The sequence below is a fragment of the Sparus aurata genome, chromosome 20 (assembly GCF_900880675.1).
Source record: "Sparus aurata chromosome 20, fSpaAur1.1, whole genome shotgun sequence".
Classification (NCBI taxonomy): domain Eukaryota; kingdom Metazoa; phylum Chordata; class Actinopteri; order Spariformes; family Sparidae; genus Sparus; species Sparus aurata.
In genome coordinates, this window is record NC_044206.1 from 18,099,217 (window position 1) to 18,125,752 (window position 26,536).

General features: G+C 41.4%; 3 protein-coding genes across 4 annotated transcripts; all 3 read right to left on the reverse strand.

Annotated features, from left to right (window-relative positions):
- Window positions 1–5,183: 5,183 nt before the first annotated feature.
- Window positions 5,184–17,849, reverse strand: sec31b (SEC31 homolog B, COPII coat complex component). 2 transcript variants are annotated; one of them, XM_030400371.1, is made up of 26 exons: window positions 17,699–17,849; window positions 16,726–16,965; window positions 16,195–16,396; window positions 16,013–16,108; window positions 15,384–15,524; window positions 14,278–14,420; window positions 14,079–14,178; window positions 13,833–13,994; window positions 13,369–13,521; window positions 13,053–13,283; window positions 12,883–12,957; window positions 12,709–12,801; window positions 12,509–12,617; window positions 12,238–12,416; window positions 12,026–12,152; window positions 11,701–11,846; window positions 11,200–11,373; window positions 10,825–10,971; window positions 10,547–10,727; window positions 10,054–10,455; window positions 9,851–9,889; window positions 9,147–9,205; window positions 8,174–8,299; window positions 7,952–8,071; window positions 7,762–7,833; window positions 5,184–6,657 (listed from the first exon to the last, which is right to left on the reverse strand). In XM_030400371.1, exons 2-26 carry the CDS (start codon window positions 16,926–16,928, stop codon window positions 6,478–6,480), a joined length of 3,660 nt encoding a protein of 1,219 aa, XP_030256231.1. In that variant the 5' UTR covers window positions 16,929–16,965; window positions 17,699–17,849; the 3' UTR covers window positions 5,184–6,477. The 2 variants fall into 2 exon arrangements, with proteins under 2 accessions (XP_030256231.1, XP_030256232.1); XM_030400372.1 differs by lacking the exon at window positions 9,851–9,889.
- Window positions 17,850–18,057: 208 nt separating this feature from the next.
- On the reverse strand, window positions 18,058–22,265 carry ndufb8 (NADH:ubiquinone oxidoreductase subunit B8). Its single transcript, XM_030400373.1, has 5 exons — window positions 22,107–22,265; window positions 21,750–21,876; window positions 21,466–21,565; window positions 20,264–20,419; window positions 18,058–18,216 (listed from the first exon to the last, which is right to left on the reverse strand). The coding sequence occupies exons 1-5, from the start codon at window positions 22,237–22,239 to the stop codon at window positions 18,124–18,126; spliced, it is 609 nt and encodes a 202-aa protein (XP_030256233.1). The 5' UTR covers window positions 22,240–22,265; the 3' UTR covers window positions 18,058–18,123.
- Window positions 22,266–23,706: 1,441 nt separating this feature from the next.
- On the reverse strand, window positions 23,707–26,045 carry LOC115571686 (glutathione peroxidase 6). The gene is made up of 5 exons (XM_075488159.1): window positions 25,487–26,045; window positions 25,268–25,361; window positions 24,355–24,485; window positions 24,098–24,228; window positions 23,707–24,013 (listed from the first exon to the last, which is right to left on the reverse strand). The coding sequence occupies exons 1-5, from the start codon at window positions 25,616–25,618 to the stop codon at window positions 23,956–23,958; spliced, it is 546 nt and encodes a 181-aa protein (XP_075344274.1). The 5' UTR covers window positions 25,619–26,045; the 3' UTR covers window positions 23,707–23,955.
- Between the last annotated feature and the right edge of the window lie 491 nt (window positions 26,046–26,536).

A 26,536-nucleotide genomic window follows, 5' to 3' on the forward strand; every position in this document is an offset into this window, starting at 1 on the left:
GCCCCTCTCCGAATACCCAGTCTCCTCTGATTGGCCGGCTCACACATGCCTGAGCCAGCAACACCAACAACAACAGAGCAGCTGTTCTAAATCAACTCTTACATGCTAAACTAGCTGTTAGGTATAAATTATGCCAAAATGTGATAGTTCTAGCTCCTGTTTCTGAAAAGCCCCGTCTGCCATGATTGATCAGCTCCCACATGCCTGAGCAAGCCCCGCCCACTGTGTTTTCGTATTAGTTCTGCTGGTGTTTTTGTAACTACTCGGGGGGGGTGACTGTATAGTTGTGACATCACAGCCTTACAGAAGTCCTGACAGCTCATTTGAAGGCACTGTCTGTTTTTTTATATACTTTTACTGTATTTATTTAATATCTGGACTAGCTTTACAATCAATAAAGACAGAAAATCTCACTTTCTAAAATATAGGACCTTTAAAGTGCTCTTCTCCGCCACTGACTGTTGTACTGCGTGGCCAACAAGATCCCTCTTGTTTAACCAGAAACAGCTGCTAACTCTCTCGCCAAAGCCACATGACTCCATTTGCAGAAACAGTAATTTATTGCTGTAAAAAAACAACTAACAAAACACACATTTCATTTAAGCAGGACAGACACAAAGTGAAACTCACTCAACCCGCTTGGTTCGTCTTTCCTGACTTCCAACATGCACCAACTCTTGTTTAGTCAAAATAAACTCTAGTTTGAGTTTGTTGTTACCCTTACACTATAACTGGATTCTGGTACGAATTGAAACACACTGCCACACTCTGAACTTTGCTTTTTTTTTGTTTGGGTTTCTTAATGTGAGCTGTCGCGTGCGGCCTGTCGGAAGTGAAACAGATGATCCCGCTGCTCCGGGCTCAGTGCGGTCTTATAGCAGCAAATCACCTGCAGGAAGCGTTCAATCTTGATTCTGTGGAGAACGAGGCCAAAGGCTGTCAGGGGCGTATTTAAAAGATGAACAGTCTTGGATCCAGGTCTCATCATTACACAGTGTTTGGGAAAGGAGCCTGCTCTTTTCTGGCTGAATTTGGCCTCCAGGTACGGTGTTGGTGGGAAACATCCTGGCAAGAAATCTTAATGCCAGTGTTGGAAGACGTACTCGGATGGTTTACTGAAGCAAAAGCAGCAATAAAACAACGTAAAAACTCAACTCAAAGTAAAAGTTATGCAGCTAAAGTCAACATTTATTTGCTTTTGCTCAATGTGCTCGAGTAAATGACCTGATTATTTCTCCAACAGCTGACTGCTGTGAACAACAATGTGCAGTTCTCTGGTAACAATCCGACGGGGACTTGTCTGGCTGTTTTCAGTTCCCTGGTGAGGTTTTTTTTCACCCTGTGCACTCTAAAAAACACAGGGTTGAAAAACTATGAGGTGTTCTTACTCGGTGTTAGTTTTTACATCGCTGTCGGTTTAACTGGATCATAATAAGTCTAGTTTTCTGGGTAAAAAATTAACCCAATCTCTGTTAAACTGAGCCGACGCTGGTTCAGTTTCTAACTCTGTGTTTTTTTTTAGTGTATTGTGGCAAAGGACTCGACACATCCCCATCTGCTGCTGACATAAGTGTTCAAATATATCCCAGCCTCTGCCTGCAGATGAAGGGCTCACTCTGAATATGTGTTAAATGGTTTACACAGGACAGAGAGGAATGTAGGAGCGGAGTGCTGACCGGAGACCAGTTTGTATTACATCAGACTGTGTCAGGTCGAGGAGCACAGGGTTTTTTGTTGTTTTTTCTGCGGAGGGCTTCCAAACATGTACTTTTAGTTGAGCTGAATGGTGAAACAATTAGCTGATTGTTCTGATTATTACACAAAAAAAACAACTCAGAACATCTCAAAAGTGAGGATTTCCTTGGCTAGAAATACAAATCAATAATGGAAGTGACTGTTAATTACAGCCCCTGACATTCACAGGAGGAAGAAGTCGTCAGATCCCTTTTCTTAAGTAAATGTAACTAAAGGTTAAAGTACTCCCAAGATGCATTCAATAGTGGATTATCACTTATGTACTAGATGTTAGCAGGGCTTTTCAAATGTAGCTGCTTGACTTGAAGGACATTTTAACAATATCACGTCATGTTTTATTGTTTTTTTTGTTATTTCGTTGTTATTTTTATATAAGATTGTCTTTTAACTATGTGGGCAATTAAATGAAAAGTACATTATTACCATCTCAAATACAGAGAGACAGTGGCAGAAATTTTAAATACTACAAGTAAAGTACTGCACCTCAAAAGTACATAAATGTACATAGTCCGCCACACTGCTCACTTCATGTCAGTTACAGTTAGTGGTTGAAGAGCCGAAAGTAGCAATGTCACATGTCACACATTGTACTTAAAGGGTAATTCCACCAACTTCACACATCGAAGTGTATTTAACGGTCTTGGTTAGAACCACTGCATGTGTGAAAAAAAAGTAGCATAAAGCCTTCCTTGGCTCTAGAGGAAGCTGCACGTGATCTGATAAATTGCTTTCACTGATGTAACACAGTGGCTACGTTGCATTGTGGGGAATGTAGGCACCAGTCCGCTGGACTCATCATGGACAGTTAAAAAATCTAATTCACATAAAACGATACAGCGGAAACAGAGACATACCCTTTTTTTAATTCCATGCATTCTTCTTTCTTTTTTAAACCTGGTGCCTACATTACCTACAATGCAACGTATGCATCGTTGTAAGTGTTTACATTCTTATGCCCTATTTTCTTAAAACACACGTATAAAGCCGCTTTTAACACCTGATTTAGATGATTTCAGCTCTGAACAAACATATTTTATTTCCCTGTGTTACACTGTCTGACATTTATGTTCAGAATGACATTACCACTGCAACTTCCTGCTTTCTGTTGTTATATGTAAAGCACTTTCTAACTGTTTTTAAAGGTGCTGTGTGAGCAAAGTTATGTTATGAAGAGTACTTTGCTTACATCCAGCCACACTGCTCACCAGTCAGTGGTAAAACTCATAGTTAAAAAGTGGCTATAATACAGTATTAAGTCTAAAAGCAAGTAAAGTAAAAGTGTCAAAATATACTCAAAGTACCCAAAGTAAAAGTATTCACTATGCAGATTGTTACATTTCAGTTGAAAACACTTGATGACCAGCACTGATGCATTCATGTGTTGGCATCGGTTTAAAACACTAGTAAAGTACTGTGATGAAGTGCAGTAGAAGCGTGAAGTGGCATAAACTGGAAGTACTCGTGGCTGACTTACAGTACAACTTCTTAAATAAATAGAACATGAAGTCATGATATAAAAGTCTCACGCAGGGAGAGTCCGGCGTGACTCAGATCGTGTGATGTGCGCTGAAGCTGTGTTACATTAACTAACATCACCCCAGACTGTCACTCTCGGAAGGTTACTGCAGTTCAAACACCCCCCAAAAAACACATCCACGCCACGCAGCTCACTCAGCGTCTGACTGCGTTCGACCAATCAGCGGCCGGATCCCGACTTATGATCCTCCTGGACCAATGGCGGCCGGTGCGGGGTGAACCACCTGTGCCAGCTTGTAAACTGCCACTTTACCGCTCCGGGACTTGGCCGACGGTGAATGAAACCAATGAATTATTAAACCTCGTGTTCAGCGACTGAGGAAGAGGAGGAGAAGTAATGCAAACTTTGGTGCGTTCGCGTGCTTTTGGAGAAACTAGGGAAAAAGACAACTTGGTAAAGGTGCAGAGGCTGCGGCTCATTTGTGCTGAGGCTGCACGCACAGAGAAGATGAGACCACAGGCTTGATGTTGAACACAGAGCCACCTACTGTTCGACATGGAAACTGGAGGCGGAATAAGCGTCGGGAGTAAAAAAAAAAAAAAAAAAGAAAAAGTACTCAATGTTCTCTTTTTACAGTGGGAGTGTGTTTTCTGCTGCATTCACGTGTACCACATGTTAATTTTAGTGTAAAAGCATGAAAGGATTCATATTAAACTTGTCAGTTTTATATGTGAAATCTCTGAAATACCTGTCAAATAAGAAACACGAGTAAACACATTAATATGAAGATATTTGGATACTAAGATATTTCAGCCTGTAAATTCCATCTTACACATCAATGTGCCTTTATACTTCCTGGAGTACATGAAGCAATGTAGTGAAGCAGAAGGCGTAACATTTGTACTTTTTGTAACTGATAAATTAAAGTAAATGATCTGTTTGTTGGCAGACGGTGAGTCAAGTCATTTGATCCAAGTGTCAAGCAAGTGAGTCATTTTTTCTTGGGTGTCAAGTCAGATCCCAGAACCCAAAGCAATATTTTAACACAATTCCCTCACTTTTACTCACGTATGTCTCTTTTAATATTATTAACAACACTGTCAAATCCCAAGTCCGGTCATAAAGCAGTCTCACCTCCAGTATCTGGTCTTTATAATGACAAAAGACAAGGTGTTAATGTCTGTCTCATAATATTATCATTATCATGATATTATCGGCAAATTCATCTGGCATGAAGCAAGACCCCATGACAGAAATCAGACTCCATCTCCCCTCTTAACATCGCAAAGAAAAGATCATATAAACTTAAAAAACTATGAAGTCACATGTGAAATAAAACCCTGGGAATCTCTGAAAACACATTATGAATTAATCATGTGAAATGTTCCAAAACCACACGGACGCTTAACATGAAACCTGGGAACGAGTTTATAAAGAGGTGCCTTTCAAAACAATCTGGAACTAAAAGCTTTACTAATTAATCATTTAGTAATGCTTTTCAGTTATGAACTAAACCGGTTCAATGGGCCACATCCAAGCCAGAAGCAACAACCGAGTGGCATTCATAATGTAAATCTGATATATGACATAATATATGAATTAGTCTATATACATATAGAGTATACGTCTTATTTGCATTCGCCTAAAAGATAGATTAAAAGGGTTGAAAATAGGCTGGAAATGTCTGCTCTTCTCTTCCAACTAATTGAATTTCTTCCCACTTTCTAACAAGCCAATTACTAACATTACAAATAATAAAAAAAACAGGGTCACTGGTTGCTTTCTTTCCAGAAAGGCCATAGCAAAAGTTCGTAGTTTAAGACGGAGAAAATGTCATTTAATAAAACCTGATATTTACCCATTAACACAGCCATTAGTTACAACCAGTATATAACTCCTATGCGACAAATTCACGAGTCAATACCTTCACAGGAAATAATCCGAGTCTCACAACCTTTGAAATGAAACTTTATTTGAAAAAAGATACCGCAATGAGTAAAGTAAGCGACATGGATTGTATAAATATCTGTGCAACCAAAATGAGCACGCCGAGGCACTTCACTGCCTTCTGCTGCCGTGATACACCAAACGCTCCAGCTTGACATCCAGCTACAAAACCTCAGAATATCATGGTTTTTCTCAATTTTCAATTCATTTTTTCTGTTTGTTTTTGTTTCCATCATTGTCATTTTGATCTAATCTAAAACAAATACGATTTCTAAAAAAAAAAAAAAGACAACACCAAAAAGTAATCTGGAGTTACAAAAGAAGGAAGATGTAGCCGGGGTGGAAAAGATGAGTGTTGGTTCACTTGCAGTTCCACATAAATAAATTTTTTTGTCCATGAGCTGCCATGTGAACTCAGCAGTGAGGGGAAGGGGTTAAAATGTGGTGAGACATGCACACTGATGCAAAAGGAAAAAAAAAAAAAAAAGAGGAAGTAAGATTCAGTCATTCACGCGAGCGAACAGGAAATAACAATACGCAACTAGGGGCTAACAGAAAAGAGAGGAAACTTTGACAATCGCCGTCTTCATCAGTGCTTTGGCCCAAAACCGCCTCATGGCACCGTTAACTAGACACAATCTGTTTCAGCAGGTGAGGAGAACAATCAGTACCTATGTTACAGTCTTTACAAATGATGCTTGTTTTGAAATGATTAAAAAAAAAAAGAGTCCGTTTCTCTCTCGTACAAACTACACCGACAGTAGATGGTAAGCGCAACCCAGACTTTATTATCACCCCCCACAGTGGACGAAGGAGTTGCAAAGTCCCAGAATGTTTTGTTTTTCTGCAGCTGGAGCACTGCATGCATTCAAATCAGTGTTTCCATGTTTATTTTGCTGAACTGAGAGGAAAAATATATGCGTATGAGTGTGGACTATGAAGATGCACCTACGTCTCCTACTTCACTCAAACTCTGCACCGCTTGATTTCGTATTTTGCATCGACTGTTTGAATTTACACAGAATCACGACTTTCGGAATACATTCATCTTATCGCAAAAATTACCACAGCAACATCGACATAAATCTACAAAAAAAAATCCACCTCGCTGCCCCGAACCAGCCGACTACCTCCAGGAGGGAGTGACGAAGACCACAATCTGCAATATAATCAGTACTTATTCTCATTATCAAAGCACGTCATCAGGTCAAAAAAAAAAAAAAAAGAGAGAAATAAATACATATATAACAATATGATAACACTGAAGGTGTGGGCTCGTGGTGTCCCAGCGGGTGGGACTACACGCCCAGCTTGTTGGCGATGGTCATGACCACTTTGAGGATGGGCATGAAGGCGGAGATCTCGCTGAAGTTGCTGCTGCTGACCACCTGGGTGTGGACCTCCAGGCCCCGCTGGTAATTCTGGCTCGCCACGCAGCGGCTGATCTCGTGGAGCCCGTTCAGGATGTTGTGAGAGAGCTGCGAGATTGGCGAGGAAGAAATGTCACACGTTACTATGCGCCACCCTTTCACTTCCATGTGTTAGACGTCTCACTTCTTTCTGTTGTATATCCCACTATAAAACTATCGTAACAGCCTGTATATATTTGCTGGATTTTTGGGCAACATAAAGTGTCAGAAAAATGTGGAAACTGCTCATCACCAGTTCTTGAGTAACTCCAGCTGGAGATTACCAAACTAACCAACCAGTTTAACCTGAAGTTTTTTCTTGAATTTAGGCACTTGATTGTGTCTAAATGGGCTGTTTGTCTTTACTTTTCCCAACTTTTAAATACTTATTATTTCCACGACTTTGCGGACATACAATGGGATGATCGGTCTATCACCTCCTGATGTGACAAGACCGATCCCGCTGTATCTCATCTGGTAATTGATGCAGTTACCGGATGACGGTTTAAACAATGGCCTCACTTGTGTCCTTTCATGTGTTCCACAACTTGATCTCCCTGAAGTTTAATATTATATTTCTGAAGAATTTTACTGACGTTAGCAGAGGAGCTCTTAATTCCACTCTTTCTAAAAAAGGCTGTGGGACCGCTGAAATATGCAATCAACTGATTTTGTGCGGCATCTTTCACAAGAATGGCGACAAAGGAGTTTAAGTAGACATAAGGCATTTCAAAGGCTTGTTTCACCCAAATCACACAAGAAAACATTTTCTCAGTTAGGTCTAATTGACCCTGTCGTGACGATAGATATGTTTTGACCTGAGTTTAGAGCCATCTGTCTAAAATGGAGGCGGATGTTTGATTGTGACACTCAAAGAAACTCAGCCACAGCAACATGGGTTTCTTGCTCAGTTTTTTCTGATTTAAAAAGGTCCTTTCAGTTTCAAATTCATCACCGCATGTGGGCACTGAGCAAAGACGAGTTGTTGGTGGTAATAAATACAAGAACTTTAGAAGAAATGTGATATTATTCTTCATTTTGATTAAGATAACAGGAGCTTTTTTATAGCACTTTGAACTTCACCACAAGGCTAAAAACAGCTCTTTGCAGTCTATCTAATGTTTCTGCAGCATGACGGTTACCTTGCTTGATAATAATTTAATCACTTCTTACCGACTGCTCCCTCAGCTTGTCGTACAGGAATCCCAAACGTTTGGCTGCATCATCAAGCTTCCTTTTTGTTTGCTGAGGAGGAAACATTTGTAGTTTTTTTATTCAATAACAGCCAAATCCTTCCCTTTTTCCCCATCAATTAACACAAGCTTTATTACATGCAGCCAAGTACACACATAACAACACTTACTGGGTCTCTTGCTGCTAGCTGGCAGCGCTGCACAAGGCTGTCGAAGGTGGATTTGAGGACCATGTGTTCAGCTGGGATTTCCTTCTGCTCCACCCTCTCTGCTGGCAGCTGCTGGAGGAGCTGAGGGGAAACAAGGGGGAAAAAAACAAATACAAGGCGTTTACATTTGTTGTGTGCGTTGCTGTTGAGAATTCAGACAACATCCCCTTGTCGCATACCAACCTGCACGCTGGGCTCCTGGGGGGCTCCAGGAGGGACTTGGGCATGGTCGTGGGGCTGAGGGGCCTCCACGGGGAATCCCATTACAGGGGCTGTGATGGGGGCCGGTGGGGTGTAGTTGTCAGGGACCTGCGTTCACACAACAGGAAGACACATCCAAAACAAATCGGTTAGATCTGACGTATCATTCAAGCTTTTGTTTGCTGAATTTTCTTGCAACTTGAAGGCATATTTAGCAAGTTGCTAGCTTCTGCTTTCTGGTGTTGAACAGGCGGCGGGTTTGTTTGCCCACAACATCTGCCCTCTGCTGCTGGAAATTAAGTTAATGAGAATGGAACCTTAATTCTCTGTGGATTTGTCCCTAAGCACAACACCTTACATATTACATGTAGTATTCTTGTTTTTCATACAACATTTATCAGTGGAGCTTGAAAAAATAATGACACACTAAATTATTGAACTGAGCTCTTATGGCCAGTACTATTACACACATGTACACCGCATAGCTCAGAGCAGTATGTCACAATTAGCGGTAGTTGAAACCCAAGGGGCACTTCTGCAGTTATCACAGGGTAAGTGGAAAGATTAGAGTATTCAAAGCCAATTTAAACAATAAAGAAACTCCACATATTTGTGTTTAGGAGGCAAAACACATATGAAAAGACAAACTGTTTTTTGGCTGATCATCTATATAATTCTTGCCATAAATACTTGATAGGATGCAAGCAGAGAAGTTGTAATAAATGCATACAACTCTTTAATAAAAGCTTCAAATGGCAGCGTAAACCTAATTGATCAAATTTACAGAAATGAAGAGACCAAGAGTAAACAGATGTGGAGTCACGATACTGTAATTCCTAACTTAAATAAGATACCTTAAACGTTATTGAAATTCCACACCATGTTCGATATGGCAGAGAAATATTGACATTGAGGGCATAAGCTCCAATTCTGATAGCGATAAAAGCAGGAGTACCTTCTTCTTCCTTGGTCCACCTCGCACTGCTGGTGGGTCATTCCAGCCTTCCTGGGGTCCTAAATTCAGAGGAAGAAAGAGAAGGAATTAGCAAGAAACTGCCATAATTTTTAGTCCTGTAGTCACACTCAAGCAGACAGAGAGTGTCTAAACAAGACAATCTCTCGAAGCAAAGGTTAGTCTATGTGGCTAAAAAGCTTAAAGTGTAAACATGTCATCAAGCCATAAATCACAGCAGTTTCAGCAAAAATATTCAGGCAGCATCCTCATCATCACTCAACAGCATAAAAAATACACCAGTGCTGAATGATTAAAAGCATCTCGTATAGCTTTTTTTGAGCTCAAACATGTTGTAAAATGTGTTATTCAAATCTTAATTTGCTCCATCAATATAGGAAGTGTGGGTTCTCTTTAAAGCACTGGAACGTTTATGAGCCTTAATAAAAAACCTACATAATTTTGAGTCAAGCCTGCAAACCATGGTTTTGTCAACATACACACAAACAAATCATCTCTCTACATTTCCCTAAAGCATTTAGCAGCACAGGCAAACACCACCAAAAACACACTGAGTGACCAGAACAATATAGAATCTCTGTGATCTAATGAAAGGGATGTTGTAATGCATTGTATTGTATTTTACAGGTGTTTTCGGGTCACTCAAGTGTGTGTTTCAATGCATATCCAACCCTAACACCTGTCACCTTCGAGGTCACACTGGGAATTCAGCCAGGGAAAGTATCCTGCAAGTCAAATGAGGTGGACAGCTGAACAGGACTCAATAACCATAAGCAACAGATTCCAGTTAAGATGTTGAGATCTGTCGTTATCTAAGAACACTTAAAAAAATATGTGAAAAAGCAAAAAAACGAATTGATGACTTTTTGAATACAAAGGGACCATTTACCTGTGGGGGGAGGAGCGACAGCAGGGGCCGGGAACGGCTTCACAGCAGGAGCACCGGGGCCTCCCTGCGGATACCCTGACCCCATAGGAACATAGGGACCAGATGCCATGGGGGGTGCAGGACCCTGGCTGTGGAGGCCCCCTGGGTACATGGGAACAGGGGCTCCCGGTTGGGAGCTGGGTGGCATGGGGCCTGACGGTATAGAGGTAGTTGGCATGAAGCTTGTCGGTGGCACCCCGGGGCTGGGCATAGGGGGCATCCCTCCAGGGGTCGAAGACGAAGGCTGTAGAGGAGGTCCTGATAAGTTAGCAGCTGACATAGGAGGACCTGGAGGGGAGAAGGCTGAGGGCCCGCCAATGAGCATTGGCTGGGGCTGGTGGAATGGCTGATGAGGAAGAAAACCTGGGGAAGGACATGGGGCATACAATTGCTCATCAACCATTTAATCAAATCAGCGTTAAATTAGCAGGATACAATTAAATCTACGTCAAACCTGGAGCCGGAGCAGGATGTTGGGGGTAGGAAGGCCTCATGGCAGGGCGGGCTGCACTGGGCGGCAGTACTTGAGAAGCAGGTGGCAGACCAGGCCTGGCGTTGGTGGGGGCAGGTTGTGGAGTAAAAACTGACGGCAAAGGAGGCTGCTGCTGGGCAGGAGCGGAAGGCTGGTATTGACTCTACGGTTGGAAAAAAATGTAACATTGTGTTTTAACGAAGAGTTCAAGCATCCATAATACCACAGGAAGATAATCTCGCTAAAGAATATATTTATACCATGATTTGTGCTTTCGGTGCAGCGGCAGCAGGAGCGGGCTTGGCTGTGGACACATTGGCTCTGTTGAAGGAGTTTGGAGGCTGCTGTCCGACAGAAGCCTCTCCCTGAGCGTGGAACAGTCTGTCTCTCAGCATCATGATCCCAGGCTGCGTAGGACACAAATGCAAACGCAACAAAGTTAGTTATTAGGAATGCAGCGAGGAACAAGGAGGTTGCTCAAGAAGACGTCAATCAAATCTGTAAAACTTTCTGAGAAAAAGTCATCGCTCAAGGTCCAACACCTTGTTGCTACCGGAGTATTTATTGCAATCCAAATGGAGCAACCCTATTCGTTTTGGGGGTTTTGTAGTTGGGTTACAGAATGTGCTTCTTACTTGGTCTGTGTTTTCAGGCAGGTAGGTCATGGCAGTGCCCAGACTGCCCTCTGCAGCCAGTATGCCAGCATAGCAGGTTAGCTTCTCTGCCAGGATGGGGCTCTGGACCGCCACCTCGCTGTTGCGGAGGCGTTCGATTGACTTACGCAGCATCATTACTTTTTCCACCAGATCCTAAAAAAGAAAAAAAGGAAGAAAACATGTTGTGACTGATATATGTTCTTGCCTTTGGGCTACAACAGCAAATTGCATATATAACAGATAGAACTGTGTACAAGTGAAAGTCCTCCTCAGACTGTTACACCGGTTCTGCACGTCAGTACAAGCAGCCATTCCTACCTCAACACATAAGAGAAAAGAATCAATAATTACCATGAAAAGTAAGTAAGCAGTTACTCTAACTCTTCTTCTTCTCTACTTGTTCATTTTCAGATTTTACGCTCACAATTAATATGCTTGGTGCAACAGTTTTGCAAAAACACAACCTGACAAAGCTTATACCTCTAGACCGAGAGGGGTGGAGCTTTCTCTCTGCGAGGCCCAGCACTCTACAAGCTTCTCAATGTTCCCGGAGCAGATGTAACACAGACAGGCCTGCAGACAGCGCTTCTCTGTCTTCTCATGCTCCAACCGGCCTCCCAGGGTATCTACCATCAAGAATACATAATGAGACAGAAAGTAAAGCCAGGATTATACCGGGGGGGGGTTGCGTATCGACACAAAGGTTATTCAGCAAGTTAAACAAGTACAGAAATGGTACAGTTCTCCTGGAAGAAAGGCAAGTCGCAGCATGATCGACATGCTGCAACACTTGAGTGAGACCTACCGCACAGACGGGCAAACTCTTCAGGGTGAGCGTATGTCAGCAGAGCAGCAAGAGCCTCCTTCCAGTTGTCCAACTCGCAGCTTTGCACTATGTCCCTCCAGTTCTGGGTCACCACTGAGGAGATGAGCTACAGTCGGGGACAAATTAAATGACCTTAACATGCTGCTTTAATAGTTTCCCCATGAACAACAAGGATTCAAGCAGACTGCTACCATTGAAATGCTGTTCTTTTGCTTGCTCAGGTATTTTTGCTGGGTCTTCTTGAGCAGCTCCTCTCCTCCGCTGATAGACAGCAGGATGGCTTCGGCGTAACGGCCGTCATTCAGACACAGATCCACAGCTCCCTCGAAGTTACCCACCAGCAGCGCCTGGCTTATCAAACCATCGGTATCTTCAAAAGAAGGACACAAACTGTGGTTACAGGCAAGATAGCTTTCCCGAGGTAACTTGTTTTAATCACATAATTAATTGAGGGATTTTTACCACATGACACAGGGATCTGGAAGTTTGAGGTTTCCTGCGGAGTGTGACTAAAGAAGTCTGCTGGTGAAACAGAACCTGAAGTTCTAGCATCAGTTGCTTCTTCAGTCCTCTGGAAAATTAAGAAAAAGATAGTTCACACAAAGCACGGCCTGCAAAAACTAGACATGCAAAATAATTTTTTTTTATGTGCGTGTGCAGACCTCAGTGGAGAGTCGCTGCATCTTCTCCGCCAGATCTTTGGCATCGACTCCGTGACCGTTGTGCTGAAAACTCTTCCCCAGACATTTTGAAATCTGAGAAAACAAAATACTTCTTCAGCTTAGACAGGATGAGTCACAAGTAGATATATGTGATGGATACCAACTTGCAGCTACCTTTTTATCCAAGTCATCTTTGCTGAAACCCAAAAGCCTGAGGAATTTAATACGAGCTTCATCCTCAAAGTTCACCTACAGACGGAGAAAGAGAATTAGCTCAAAATAAAAACAACACCACACGGACAGAAGACTTGATGTTGTGTCTAAATATGGATGTAAGGCCCCACCAGAAGGAACTTCCATATGTCCTGCTCAGCGTCGGACTTGGCGTTCTGAATCTTGGCCTGGCAGTAGTTGTTGAAGGAGCCCGACTGCAGCGCCGCCTGCAGCTCCCTGGAGCGCTGGAGGAACTCTGTCTCCGTGGTAACCTGGCTCATAAAGACTTGTCTGGGGACGGGCTGAGGGCTCTGCACTGGAGCCTGCTTGGGATTCTCAAAGGTTATCAGCTTTCCACCAAACTGGGGAAAAAAACACAACAACACATAAGTCTTAAAAGGAAATGATTCACCTTTTCCATTAACATGCCTATAAAATATCACTTACAGCAAAGGAGGCTCCCACCGGCCTGCGCACCCACTTCGGAGGCTTCTTCAGAGGGGGGACTATGGTGTCCTGCAACGTAGACTGAGGAACTTGTAGGGGAGGCAGCACCTGCCCTGTACCGAAGGGATCCATGGTGTCAAACGAGGAGGAGATCTGTTATATAAGAATGTTAAATGTTTTTCTTAGTCTTCCATTATATCTAACAGGTTAACTTTGAGTTTTATTCCATTATGCAGTCAAAGAAAGACATGTAAATATGATAATAATCACAATAATTGATTGTGCCTGTTCTTCAGGCAATTATCTCAAAAATTCCAGGCAGTCAAATACCTATCTTTCAAATTCAGAGTTACATTCTGTACATTTGTCCATGACAGTTGCTCCACCAGCACCACCTTGTGGACAAAGATGCAGCTCAGCACTCAGCCTTTGGGATTAAACATTGCATAGGAACAAGCAGTTACCTTATCAGCTGTGCTTTGCTGCTGAGCCTTCAAGCTCCCTCCCATCACAGAGTAGACGGTGATTCTCCCATCAAACGAGGCGGCTGAGAGCAGGGCTGGATTCCTGGGGCACCACTGGACATCAAAGCACCACTGGTTTGCTGTTGGAAGCTCGTAGATTACCTAAAATGAAGGATTGTCATTAAATTACTCTAAAGAGTGAGGTCATTCGGGGATAACAGAGGAGCAGACAGTATTGTCATATACCTCTGCCGTGTTTGGATTCCAGCAGAGGATCCTGTTGTCTTTAGCACTACTCAGCAGGAGCTCAGGGTCAGCCTGGCTCCAGGAGATGGACAGAATTCCCCTGTAAGAAAACACCAACAGATGGTTTATACAGTTTATTCTGCAAAAAAGAAAACAAACAACAGAAATACAAAGGACACTCAAACTGTTAAAGCCTCACCTTGTGTGGTTCTCAAGAACTTTAAGGGGTGATGTGGCAAAACGGAGGTCCCACATCTGGATGACTGGGAGTCGATCATCCTCAGAGGCCAACACCAACTGAGTGGCCACTTCAGGATGCCAGAGCATTCCTGAGCAGTGCATCTGCAAACAGACAGCAGATGAGACTTTCTACAGGGTGCAACAAAACATTTTTTAACTTGTCATCAAATTATTACAAGAGACTTCAAAAAGTTGGTCAAAATTAATGTGGCCCCCTAAAAATGGAATCATCATTCACGAAGCTCATGAGACAAATCTTATTTTGTCACTTTTTCTGCTGCGTCATTCTACACAGAGCAACACATGATGACAGCTCGGCAGGCTTTCAACTTCCACAAACCAAATCTTGTTTCATGATCTAACCTAAATACAAAACTTAAGGTAATGGATATATAGGGGTGATAGAAACAAAGTGTGGCGTGATGTTTTTCTCTTCAGATGCTCTCAGCTCTGGTGTTAAATGCTAGAGAAGCTGTCTGCACTGCAAGCTATAACCATCAAAGGCGACCTGCCATTTTGCTGACAGGGATATCAGGAGGCAGGAAAGACAGACGCTGCATGGTGTCGAGATATTGTTACTGAACTCTGAACAAGATGCACTCAAAGATGAAAGCTGTTACAGGGGTTAAGTGTTGGACGGCTGCTCTGCAGGTGCACTGGACTGTACTGAAACTGGACAGCAGAATTATAGTCGAGTCTTTATCAAAACAAATCAAGTATAAATAAGAGAAACCGGTGCTGCCCTATGCCAAAATTCTATTGGCAATATTCAGTTATTGCACCTTTATGATAATTAGATTTTTATGTGTTTGTCCAGTAATTTAATGGCAAGCCAAAAAACAGAATTTATAAGGTATGCCAATCATCCTGTTTGATAGAGAGCCATTGTTTTGCTATAACTTGACTGGCTGACGATCAAACTCTGCTATGACTGCAGTTCAGTGGACAACGTGACAGAACAGTGTGGTGGACGAGCTTTGTCGATTGATTTGTGAAACACAGCGGTGCAGTAATTTGGAAGTCGGAAAATCTAGACTTGCTGTGTTTTGTATTAAAGCCACTTACCCTGTTGCTGTGGTCACTGATCTTGATGATGGGTTCGTTCTTTCTCAGGTCCCACACAACTGCTTTACCACTGGGGCTGGCAGAGGCCAGGATGTGCTGAACCTGCCTGTTCCAGGACACGACACTGATGTCTTCAGCAGGCTGAAAGCAGAGACAAAGGCTGTTACTGTCAAAACAAACCTTACTCTGTGTCTGAGACAAACAGATCACTGGTATCCAAATGCTGATACTACAAAGGCTGTGCCGTGCAAACGTTGTTGCTACCCATTTAAATGACCTTTAAGAGAAAGCTGCTGATAGATATACAGGATCAATATATTCAGTGAAGTTCAACTGTTTGTATAAAAAAGAAAATGAAATCTCCATGTAACAAGGCATCAATAACTATAACCTAAAGGAAGTTACACAAACAACACTTCAGAAGGAAACCATAAACAAATCTTTCTTGTGGCTTTCAGTCTTAACTCATTGACACGAAACTATAAACAAGCAGAAACAGGAAGAAAGCTGCCTGTTGGGGATTGTGGTTTCTATTTTGCGTACAGTAAATGGGTCAAAACAAGACACTGGCTAATCCCTCATAACAGATGTGTGAATTCCATTAAAGCTATCATCTCGCAAAAACCCACCTGCGTCTTTGCTCCAGGGGTCATCGGACTGCTGAAGTTGTTCAGATCCCAGATATATATCTCTGAATCATTTGCTCCTGATGCAAGGAGATTACTCTGAGGAAAAGTTTACAAAGATTAATAAGAAGTATTTGGGTTGAACTTTCTGTAAGGACACAGTAGATTTGAATTCAGACATTTACCTGAAAAGGGTTGAAATCGAGTGCTCGAATAGGTCCAGTGTGTTTGTCCGACTGTCCCACTACAGCATCAGCATCAGCTCGGGCGCTCATTATGACCTCTGGGTTATATACAGTCAATGTGCCATTTTCACTGCCACCAACCAGTCTCCCTCCAGTACCATCTGCTCCCATTCCAAAATTCACCCATACGATACTGTGCAACCTACGGAAGAAGAAAAGTACAGAGAATTATTGAATGTGTGAAGTGTCAGGGTGACACCCAATAGAAATATGTGTATCGGGATGAGGAATTAATTCTAATTACCACCAGATTACTAGAGGTTTCTCATGTTTACAGGCCATATTTCTGTGGTATTTGGTAAATTTTTTTTTTTACAAAATTGCTTACCATCCTGTACAAAAATACAGCAGTATTACATCAAAGGACAAGGCAAGTCACTTCCACTTACAGCGGCTGATGTGGACAGTGGTATAAAATAATTACGTTCGACAATTTCGTCAACAAAAAGCATCATCTTTTCTATAAATTACCTGTTTGTTGTGGGTAATGACCCTTTGAGCTGCATTTCAAGAGAGGGGTCAGAAAAATCCACCTCAAATATCTCCAGGGCAGCTGTAGTGTTGAAGGAGGCATCAAGCTGTTGTGCTGATGTTCCCAAGGCCAGGTGGATGGGATGGTGTCCGGCAGGACTCCACGCCTGGTGGGCAGTCCTCTGGATCTCCTTCAGCCTCATTTTTTCTCTGCTATTTCCAAGTCCTGGACAGACGAACCTACTCCACGAAATCAGACACAATACCCATCTTTAGATAGCAACGGTTGTGGATGAACACATATTGTTAATTGAGTTAGTGTGATGCAGAAATCTGTGAACACAAATCAGATATTCCTACTTTCAAACTTGGCACCAACAGGGTGACACCCTTACTGACAGATGCATCCGACTATTTCCTGAAACTGCTAGCTAACATGCTCACACATCCAGCTTCTATCCGTGTAACAACACGTTATGTTGTACCAACTTTACGGGTTATATACAACGTACTGATGTTAATGTAGTTATCGGTTATGTTGTTTATATTAAATTATCCCCAAGCCATGTAGAAAATAAATTTAACGCAGGCTAACATGATATGCAGTTAGCTACCATTAGCATTTCGCAATAACGTCTCTAAAGATGTTTGACACACTTACTGTTAGCTACGTACAGTTAATATAACACTGTATACAATATATCCGACTGCAGTCATTACTTAATAAACACTGGAACAGTTTTAAGAGGGTCGGATAATCTCTCATGCATGCCAATACATAGGTGAGATGTCATATCAACGCTTCCATCTAGCCGATAGTGCATAGCCGTTCCAGTGCATAACCGGAGCCTCCAGCAAACAAGCTAACAGCCACCACCCATGTCACCACATTTCAATATAAACGAGACACACTGTATATCAGACACATTCAAGACAGACAGAAAACATAATATCGGTTTATAAAGCAACTCACGTAAACTGTCAATATCACAGCCCGACCGTCCGCATCCACCACAAACCGGGTAGCTACTTATCAGCCAAGCTAGCAGCTTAGCCGCAGGCAGACTCCGACCAAAGTGCTTTGCCGTGTTGTCACTACGCTACGGTAGCCGACAAGGACATTTCTCATCAGGTAGTGGCCTGAGGTAACCCCGCGCTCCTCGTTGACCCAAAAATATTTGTCCGCTGCATAACTTGCATTCATAACGATGAATCCAATAATACTCGTATGTTTCTTGTCAGTTGTTAGTCAAAATGCAATCCTTTTAATCTCTATGTGGCAAGTTGATATTATTTCTATACAAAAACAAAACAACACAACACAACAAGGGATGTAATTGTTAACATGTTTATTCTTGACAGAAATATATTTACACAGGTAGAATGGATTTTAAGTCATTAGATTTCATAATTTTTGACTTCTTCTGGTTGTTTCTCCGGATCTCCTCCTTTCTCCAGGTACAGGTTTTTGTAGGGATACTGTTTTGGTGCCTGGAAGAGAGAAAATGCATTATTGAACATGTATATATTAACAAAAGGGAAACAAGAAGCGACAATAAAGCATGAATATTTGTCATTGAACTACCTTACGTTAAAACAGTCTGGATCACAACATTGCAGCTGCATGATTTAGAGTACAAGTGTTGTAAAAAATACCATTATATGAATACATAGTGATTCTGGATATTTCAAACTGTTTCAGAACACATTTTCTGCAGTATCAGTACAGATTTGCCAGCTGCACTTTCTTCACATTTCACTCCAACAGCAAAACTCGCACACATTATTTTTACAGGCCTACCCTAAACAGAACAATCAAATAGGTATGTTTACTACAGTCTGTCTAATGTTCTATTGGGTCAACTTTTCCGATCAATATTAAAAATGGCATCAAATTCTGACAGTTTTCAAGGTATTGAATCAAACTAGAAATTCCAGTAACACTGAAATGCAGTGGTTAGAAAACTGAGGGTGTATTAACAAGCAGATACAGTAAACAGAGTATTTAATTTCAGTTCATGTAAATGAGTCAAGCTTACTAGTTGGACATAATTCTACTTTACATTATGTCTACTGGGTTCTCTCTTTGGGAATCAACATCTTATCTCACCATTTTTAACAGTTGTTCTTGGTGTCTTGGGTTACAATTTAACCAGATAAAGGTAAAATGTTACATGCAAATATGTCCTGAAACTCTGAATACCAATTTATTCAAATAATTTGGTATTCAGATTTTGTTTGTCCGTGACTCAAATGGAGTATCCAGCACAGAGGGTCACTTTTCAGAGATGTCTGGCTAATTTTGTAATACTCATGTCTAGTAAAACTTTTCAACGCTATGTCCAATGTCAAAAATGTATTGGATAACGGGTCCTGCAGTCAGCCCAAACTGACTACAACATAACAATGCACTGTTATGGCGTATTATCTTAACATGCATAATGTAATGACACAAGTCTGTGTACACATTTAAATAGTAACCACTATTGTGCAAACTTTACAGTTCATCGTGAATTTAGTAACAGTTCTGCCCTACAGTATATGTCGAGATAAATCAAACTAAAAAGGCAATTTTCAGCAACTTTGCCTCTGACTTGGTAAGGAATATCTCTGAATTCAAAATGTAAATATACCAATATGCACAGAGGAAATAAAGCACAGATTTAGATCAAGAAAAAGAGAACATTTAAAACAACATTATCTACTTTTTTTGTTTTCTTCTTTTGGCTGGATTTGTTATTTGACACTGTTGGAAGTAGGTAAAACCCATACAAAGCATTTGTAAGATTTGTGAGGGTTTTATTCTTTAATGATAAGCCAGAGCGGTGAGCCAAGGTAAAAAAGCATCTGCCTTTTAAAAACTATGCCTTAATGATCAGGTCTATGAACTATTTTCATCTTAAATAATTTTTATTTTTTTTATTTTTATTATTTATCTTCGATACTATTTTATTTTATTTATTATTATCTTATGCATTTTATCCTTTTAACTGTTCACTTCATTTAATTATCTTTTGTCAGGGTTTTTATCCTATCTTATGTTTTTAGTTTTTAAGGGTTAACTCCAGAGTTTCCTCAGGGGGGTCCTCCACACTGGGAGCTGTGTCTGGGATGCTGCTGGGGGTGCTGTCCCTGGGTCCCTTTGGCCCAGCCAGTCGTTGTCTGTCAGGGTCGGGGGGCCTGGGCACTGGTGCCCCCCGTGGCACAGCCTGTGACTCCTCCCAGTGTGGACGGCCCCAAAGGTGGCGTTTCCTCAATCCTCAGTGCCTTGCCATGTCTCCTTATTTCCTGTAGTAAGAGTGTGTGTGTGTGTGTGTATGTGTGTGTACGTATGTGTGCATGTATATAGTACGGAGGGTGGGAGGGAGGGGCTTTCTTTATTATTGTTTTATGTTTCCTGTGTAAAGCACTTTGTGCTACATACTCATGTATGAAAAGTGCTTTATAAATAAAGTTGATTGATTGATTGATTGAGGTCATTTCACATCACAATAGTATGTTTTAGAAAACATAAATCCGAGCATTGGTCTGTACTTACAACAGGTTGGTAAGATCTGAATGTCTCCCCAAGGTAGAACATAAACAGCATGAACCCAATGAAGCCAAACAACTGTTTGCACATTGTGGACCAGGGAACAGGGCTGGGAGATGTATCCACGCGGTTCCTGATGTACATGTCGAAATCCCAGTGCATCTACAAATAGACATCACAATCAGTGATTAACAATCAGTTCTCAAACCGTAATAACAATGATTGTCGTCTTCAAAGTCAACTGGTATTTGTACGGTGACACTGCCCAGAGCAGAGAAAGAAGTGCCACTTAGCAATCAAGCTGATCTGAATACTATCTAAATATCCAAAAGACAGAGGACGATGAAAAATGTTTTATGTTATCATCACTAAAAATGCTAATATCTAAAGATACAATGTTGTTTTCCTTCCTTTTCTAAAATATAAATAATAAACATTCGTAACAAGACATATACTGAGTAGGACTTTGCTTCCACATTGTTGCAGACATATTTGGTATTTCTGGGGGCTATTTATTAAAAGCACTTTGTGAGCAGATGATGAACAGTGGCAGCTTCCCTCATGACTCAATTTTTACAGGGCTCTCACACGCTCATGCAAGGGTCAAGCATAGCTATTGTTTTGTCGGTGAGTGAAAATGTCGAACTGAACAATACTAAAATAATCTCATGTCGAAAATCACATTGCATGTTGCAAAACTGGTAAAAACCAGCCCCTGCACTGTAATATTCTGTTACTTATCGCCTTTCACATACACCAATACTGATATATGTGTGATATGCTCTTATCAGCATATATCAGCTTGGCCTATGGTTGCACAAAAGACTGATACTTTTTTCCGATACAATGTGTTTGAAAAAGAGACAGTATCTGTATTTGTTAAAAAAAAAAAAAAAAAAAAAAAAACATTGATAAAAAGACGGCTCAAAAATCAGATCTTCCACCTATGGCTGCACAGATATCATACAAATGTTCAGTGCGTGTACGAGCATTACGTGCAGGTTATTAATCATAAAATAACAACTAAGGAAGTACTATTCTATATTGCGTGCCTAGAACCTTTATTGACTTTTTGCAGTGGCATCAAGAGGAGAAAATGACAGTATTTTCACATCCTAAGCCTAGCCAGTATATAACTAAATGTGTACACCTGATCACAAAAATATATATATTTCCAGCTACAGGAACTTAACTCTTGAGTGTCTTACCGGCTCTCCCCAGTTCCTCCTCAGGTCAGGGTGGTCCCACTTGTACCAGGGGTCTCTCTCAGCCTGAGACCTATCTGGTAGTTTAGGATAATCACCAAAGCTTCAAACACACACGGATGAGACATAGTTATTAATCACTTGTGTGCAGACTCCGTTAATGGTGGTTCACACAACTAACTGGTACACATAACAAGGTATTGGTTGAACAGTACTTCAATATCTGCACAGAGAAAATGGATGGTCATAACTACAATGAACGACAGGATTGTGTAAATAAAGCTTACCCCTCGCCTTTGTCGGGATATGGTGCATAGTCCTCAAGCCTCAAGTTGTACTTCTTTGCAGCAGCTGCCATCTCCTCGGGGGACTTCGGGGGCGGTCCAAGTACAGTATCCTTTGACGAACCAGAGGCTGAAACACCAACAATTGCACATGTCAATAAAATAAGTCTGAACTATACAGTTCATAAGCTCAGTGTCATTATGTCCGCCTTCGCCCTCATTCAGAATAGCCATAGCTAGGATAAGCTAGCGTTAGCATGTCAAGGTTACGTCCATTGGAGGCTTTTAACTTTTAACTCTCCAACGTATCTCAAGAGAAATTCATCAAACAGTATGAATAAAATCTATAATACCACTGACCTGCTCTAGATCCCGACAAAAGGGCTGAAATGCCAGAGCCCTTCCCTTTAGAAAGGGCTTGGGCCCACCGTCGGAAACCAACACCAGCCATGTTTACTGGCCGTTGCTGTCTGACAGACGGAGAAGTACGCATGCGCACGTTTGGAAGTAAGGGTCGGCGTAAGGATCAACTCAAATCCATACAAAAAACTGCAAGAGGTTTTTTAAAATGGCTATGAAACAGTTTTTATTTAATACTACTGCCCCAATATGATCTACACACGTAAACGAGACCATCAGTGAGAAGATTGGCTATTTATATAAAGTTATAATAGTTATTCTAATGATTTATCTGGGAAGATAAAGTCATAAAATTATTGTGATAAGTGTGCTGAGGATGATTTATAGGGTTGCACAGGAAACATACAGCACTACAGCAAAGTTCATCTTGTTTCACTCATAGACATATATACATGTATATATGTCTATGGTTTCACTATTCACCTTATTCCTGACTTCGTGAGTTTACCCATGGTTCATAGCGATATTCGGTTATGCTCTTCCGGTTGAGCTGGTTGACCTCGGCGTTTACACTAGCGTAGCTGTCATGCTCGCTCTAAAAACCGGCTTTTTAACACAAAGAAAGCGACAGAATGGATAAAAATCGGCGGTGGATAAACAGAACAGATGTTTTAATAAGTCATGAGGACAGTTCTCACGGAGTTGACAGATGACATGAAGCATTAGCCCGGCATTAGCCCGACGTTAGCTACATCGACGTAGCTAACGTCGGGCTAATGCTTATCTTATATTTTCTGAAGGTGTTGACGGTGGAGAATTACGCAGTTACAAAAGCACAGAAGCATACAACTACCTGCACAGTAACAACATAGGGAAAGTACTGTTGAAGAAACACAGCGAGTTATTTCTGAAGGCAGCAGTAACGCCCAGCCAGAGTGTCAATCAAGCTAAACATACAGCGTGGATAATGCTGAAGGAAAGTGAAGTCGTGGAGACAGGCGGCTGCTCGGACGTTGCCGGGTTAGGGAAGTCATGCAGTCATGCAGCAGCTATACTGTGGAAGATATTCAGAAACCCAAATATTTATTTTAGTGTCAAAGCCGCGAGCCGCGCTAGTCTCCGTTCCTCCTTCCTCAGCATGGCGTGTAGGGCGCAGGGCACGGACAAGTTTGACTAAGTTGTTGATGTACTACACGAGACGTTTCTGAAAAAAACTTAAATTTTCATGAATTGTTGTGGCAACCAACAACGGCACATGTTGTACCTGAGCTCATTTTAAAAACAATATAGCACTTATGACCTAACACTAGTTGTTTAGGGCTAGCTTAGCGGCAGCAGCCATCATGCAGTTGCAAGGCAACCGGAAACAGAAAACCGCCGGCGGAAGTAGTTATCTGTCATGGCAGCCCCCATAGGCTTCTGAGGAAACAGGTGGATAGTCATATTCACGTTTTTAATCTTACATAGCCCAGAATCAACACAAAATGAAAGTTCCTCCTTGTAGCTGCTTTAACAAGGCTGTTAAACAACTGCTGCCTGACCCAGTCAATCTACGAGTAATACAGCGATATCAGAAGTGACAACAAAAGCAACCAAAAACTTTGTGCACTTATTTCATAGTGTTTTATTTATTTTCATTTAAGTTTGAGTAGTAGACACCATCATAATAGAGAACAGCGTGATAGTGTTATGACAAGTCCTCCAGTGGCTGAAGTGGAACTTGCTCTCAGGGTGAATGCACCAAAGCCCTGAGGCCTGTTCCTCTTCCAATCAGATCCAGCTCAGGTGCACAAGTGCATTTACTGGGCGGTCGTCACTCTGCCACTGGTGACAAATTGAGGAAAATCCATCAGATGAGTTCTGCTATGTCCTTCTCCACCGTTGCAATGGGGCAGTGAAGTTCATACCTGCAGTAAAGGGAAAATATTATAGCCACTATAACAGTTACAAAGAGCTGATTGGGTTTCTAACTTGAGGTTTGGGTTCTTTACCTTCTGAAGGGCATGCCATCTGCAGCGATTAAGAACTTCTCAAAATTCCAGCGGATGTCATTGACTTTGATTGGTGACCAGTAGAATTTCTTTATGTCTCCAATAACAGGGTTCACAAATGGCAAAGATTCCTGTTGGCGAACCAGAAACGAGATCAGAATCGTATGGGGGAGGTTTTTCAGGGCAGAACGGATGAAGTACTTACAAAAACTGTCATCCCAATATTTTGATTATGTAAATAATACATGAAATGATACCTTTAGGTAGGTGAAAAGAGGCTCTTCATTTAATCCATTCACCTCAACCTTGCCAAAGACAGGAAACTTTGGCACGAACCCACCACCCGGTCTCACGTACTTAAGAATATTGAGGGTCTCATGATTCACCTCTGAAAGAATAAAGGCAAAAATAGCTATTACTGTGAAGAAGTATCAAATATCAAGACGTTAATGCAAAATACTCGACTGGAAGTACATGTTATGCATTGAAAAATGTGTGGTTGATACGTGTACATGTCAGCCCTAAACTCGCTTGCTCAGTGTCTTTTGCTTGTGTCACGACAGGTTTGAATGTTCTTAATGTCTTGTTTGTCTTTTTCCAGTGTTTAAACTGCATTACCTGCATTATTTTGCTTTGTGCCTCGTTCTGTTTTGTGTCCAGCTTTGTCATGCTTGTATTGTTCTTCTTTTTGCTTTGTTGTATTTTAGGAAGCCCTTTTAAGACCATTGCTGTAGGACCGCGCCTGAACAATAACCTTTCTGCTTATTCAAGCATTTTTACTCATGTCTTACCATGTGTTTTATCAATGTTCCTTGAAATAATCAACAAAATGTATCGTGCAAGCAATGTAAACACAGACACTTGCCCAGGACCACTAGCTGCACGGCTAACTGAGCTAACTAGCTAACAGAAGCCATAGTAAGCAGCAGTAAGCAATTGCTCTACAGATATGCTGCCCCCTGTTTGTTTAGAGTATGAATTTCGATAGATGGCCTATTCTTACATATTGCACCTTTAACATCTGGAATGTGAAAGTGGGCCACAACAAGACATTGCTTTTTTGTCAGAGGTTACCAAACTATAAAGCTAATGTTAATCTGAAAAGACACAGTAAAGTATAGCTGTTAAATAAAAGCAGTGAAGTAAAGTAGACGTACGTAGTGAACCTACCAGGTGACTGAAGACCGAACTGGTTGCAGGAGAATCCTAAAACAGAGAAGTTGAGGTCGCCAAACATTTCCATCAGTGCATTCAGTCGGTGGTACTGAGGGGAAAAGGACACCAAATCAAACGCCTTAGAATAAAAAATGACTGCACAGATTTTGTGAGATGTAATGATGAGATAATGTGACTTGACTGTAATCAGTCGCTGCTCTCGCAGATTATTACCTCCTCTATTGTTGACCCTCAGAAGGTGGCAACGTTGATGATGAGAAGCACCTTACCCCTGTAGTTACTGAGCGGAACCAGCTGTCCATCCAGGGTCTCAGCAGAGAAATCATAGATTGATTTACACGCCATACTTGTACTTTAGCTTGTATATGGGATTGCAGTCAGTCAGGAGTGAGCGTTCGCCCTGGCTATCCTGTTGGCTCATCTCATTCACTGAAACATAACTCATGGGTCAGCAATTGTTCAGCGTGACTGACTTCATTGTTCTCCTGGGCAGAGGTGCGCTGGCAGGGTGGTCATTTGTTCAACACATGTGTTCCAGGGGAAAAGGCTAATGTGGTGACAGCTAATCAGCATTAGGGAATTAAATAATCAAAATTCACATATATGGATCTGCAAAATCCACATAGAGAAATTCAGGAATTTTTATAATGACTTTCTTTTTTTTGTTTTCTTTGCGACAACAGCTGTCAGGCTATGATTATGAGGTAGTTATATAGAGTTGTGCTGCACAGTGCTTTATTTACCAACACAGCACTTCTGGCCTGTTTTTTTTTTTTTATCTGCACAGTGAAATTATTAGACAGTTATTTTGGTGAATATTCTCCTAAAATAGTTATGAAAATAAAGGAAGTTATCTATATGAACGTTAAAACAACCAATGCTCATATATACATGAATATAAGAGCACAGGAGGTCTCTATAAAACATTTATAATATTATTTTAAAAAACAAATTGCTTGTGCGTGATCTTTGACGTAAACCCGGAAAATTACAACTGATGCGTTCATGCATCCCACGTAAACGCCCGACATAGGTGACAATATCAAATATAGGTCATCTAAATAAGACACAACGGCGTTTCTGACATTTGAGTAGCCTATTCTTGGCTGTAAAAAACAGCAGAGTCGCTTCATAAATGGATGTTGGTTGTTGTTTTAGGTAACAAGTCCGCCTAATTGAGCTACTCTCTTCTTTACAAACAGAATGCAATGATGAAATTACCTCCAAGGTAGCGATAACGGTTGATATTTGTGTGTCTATCAC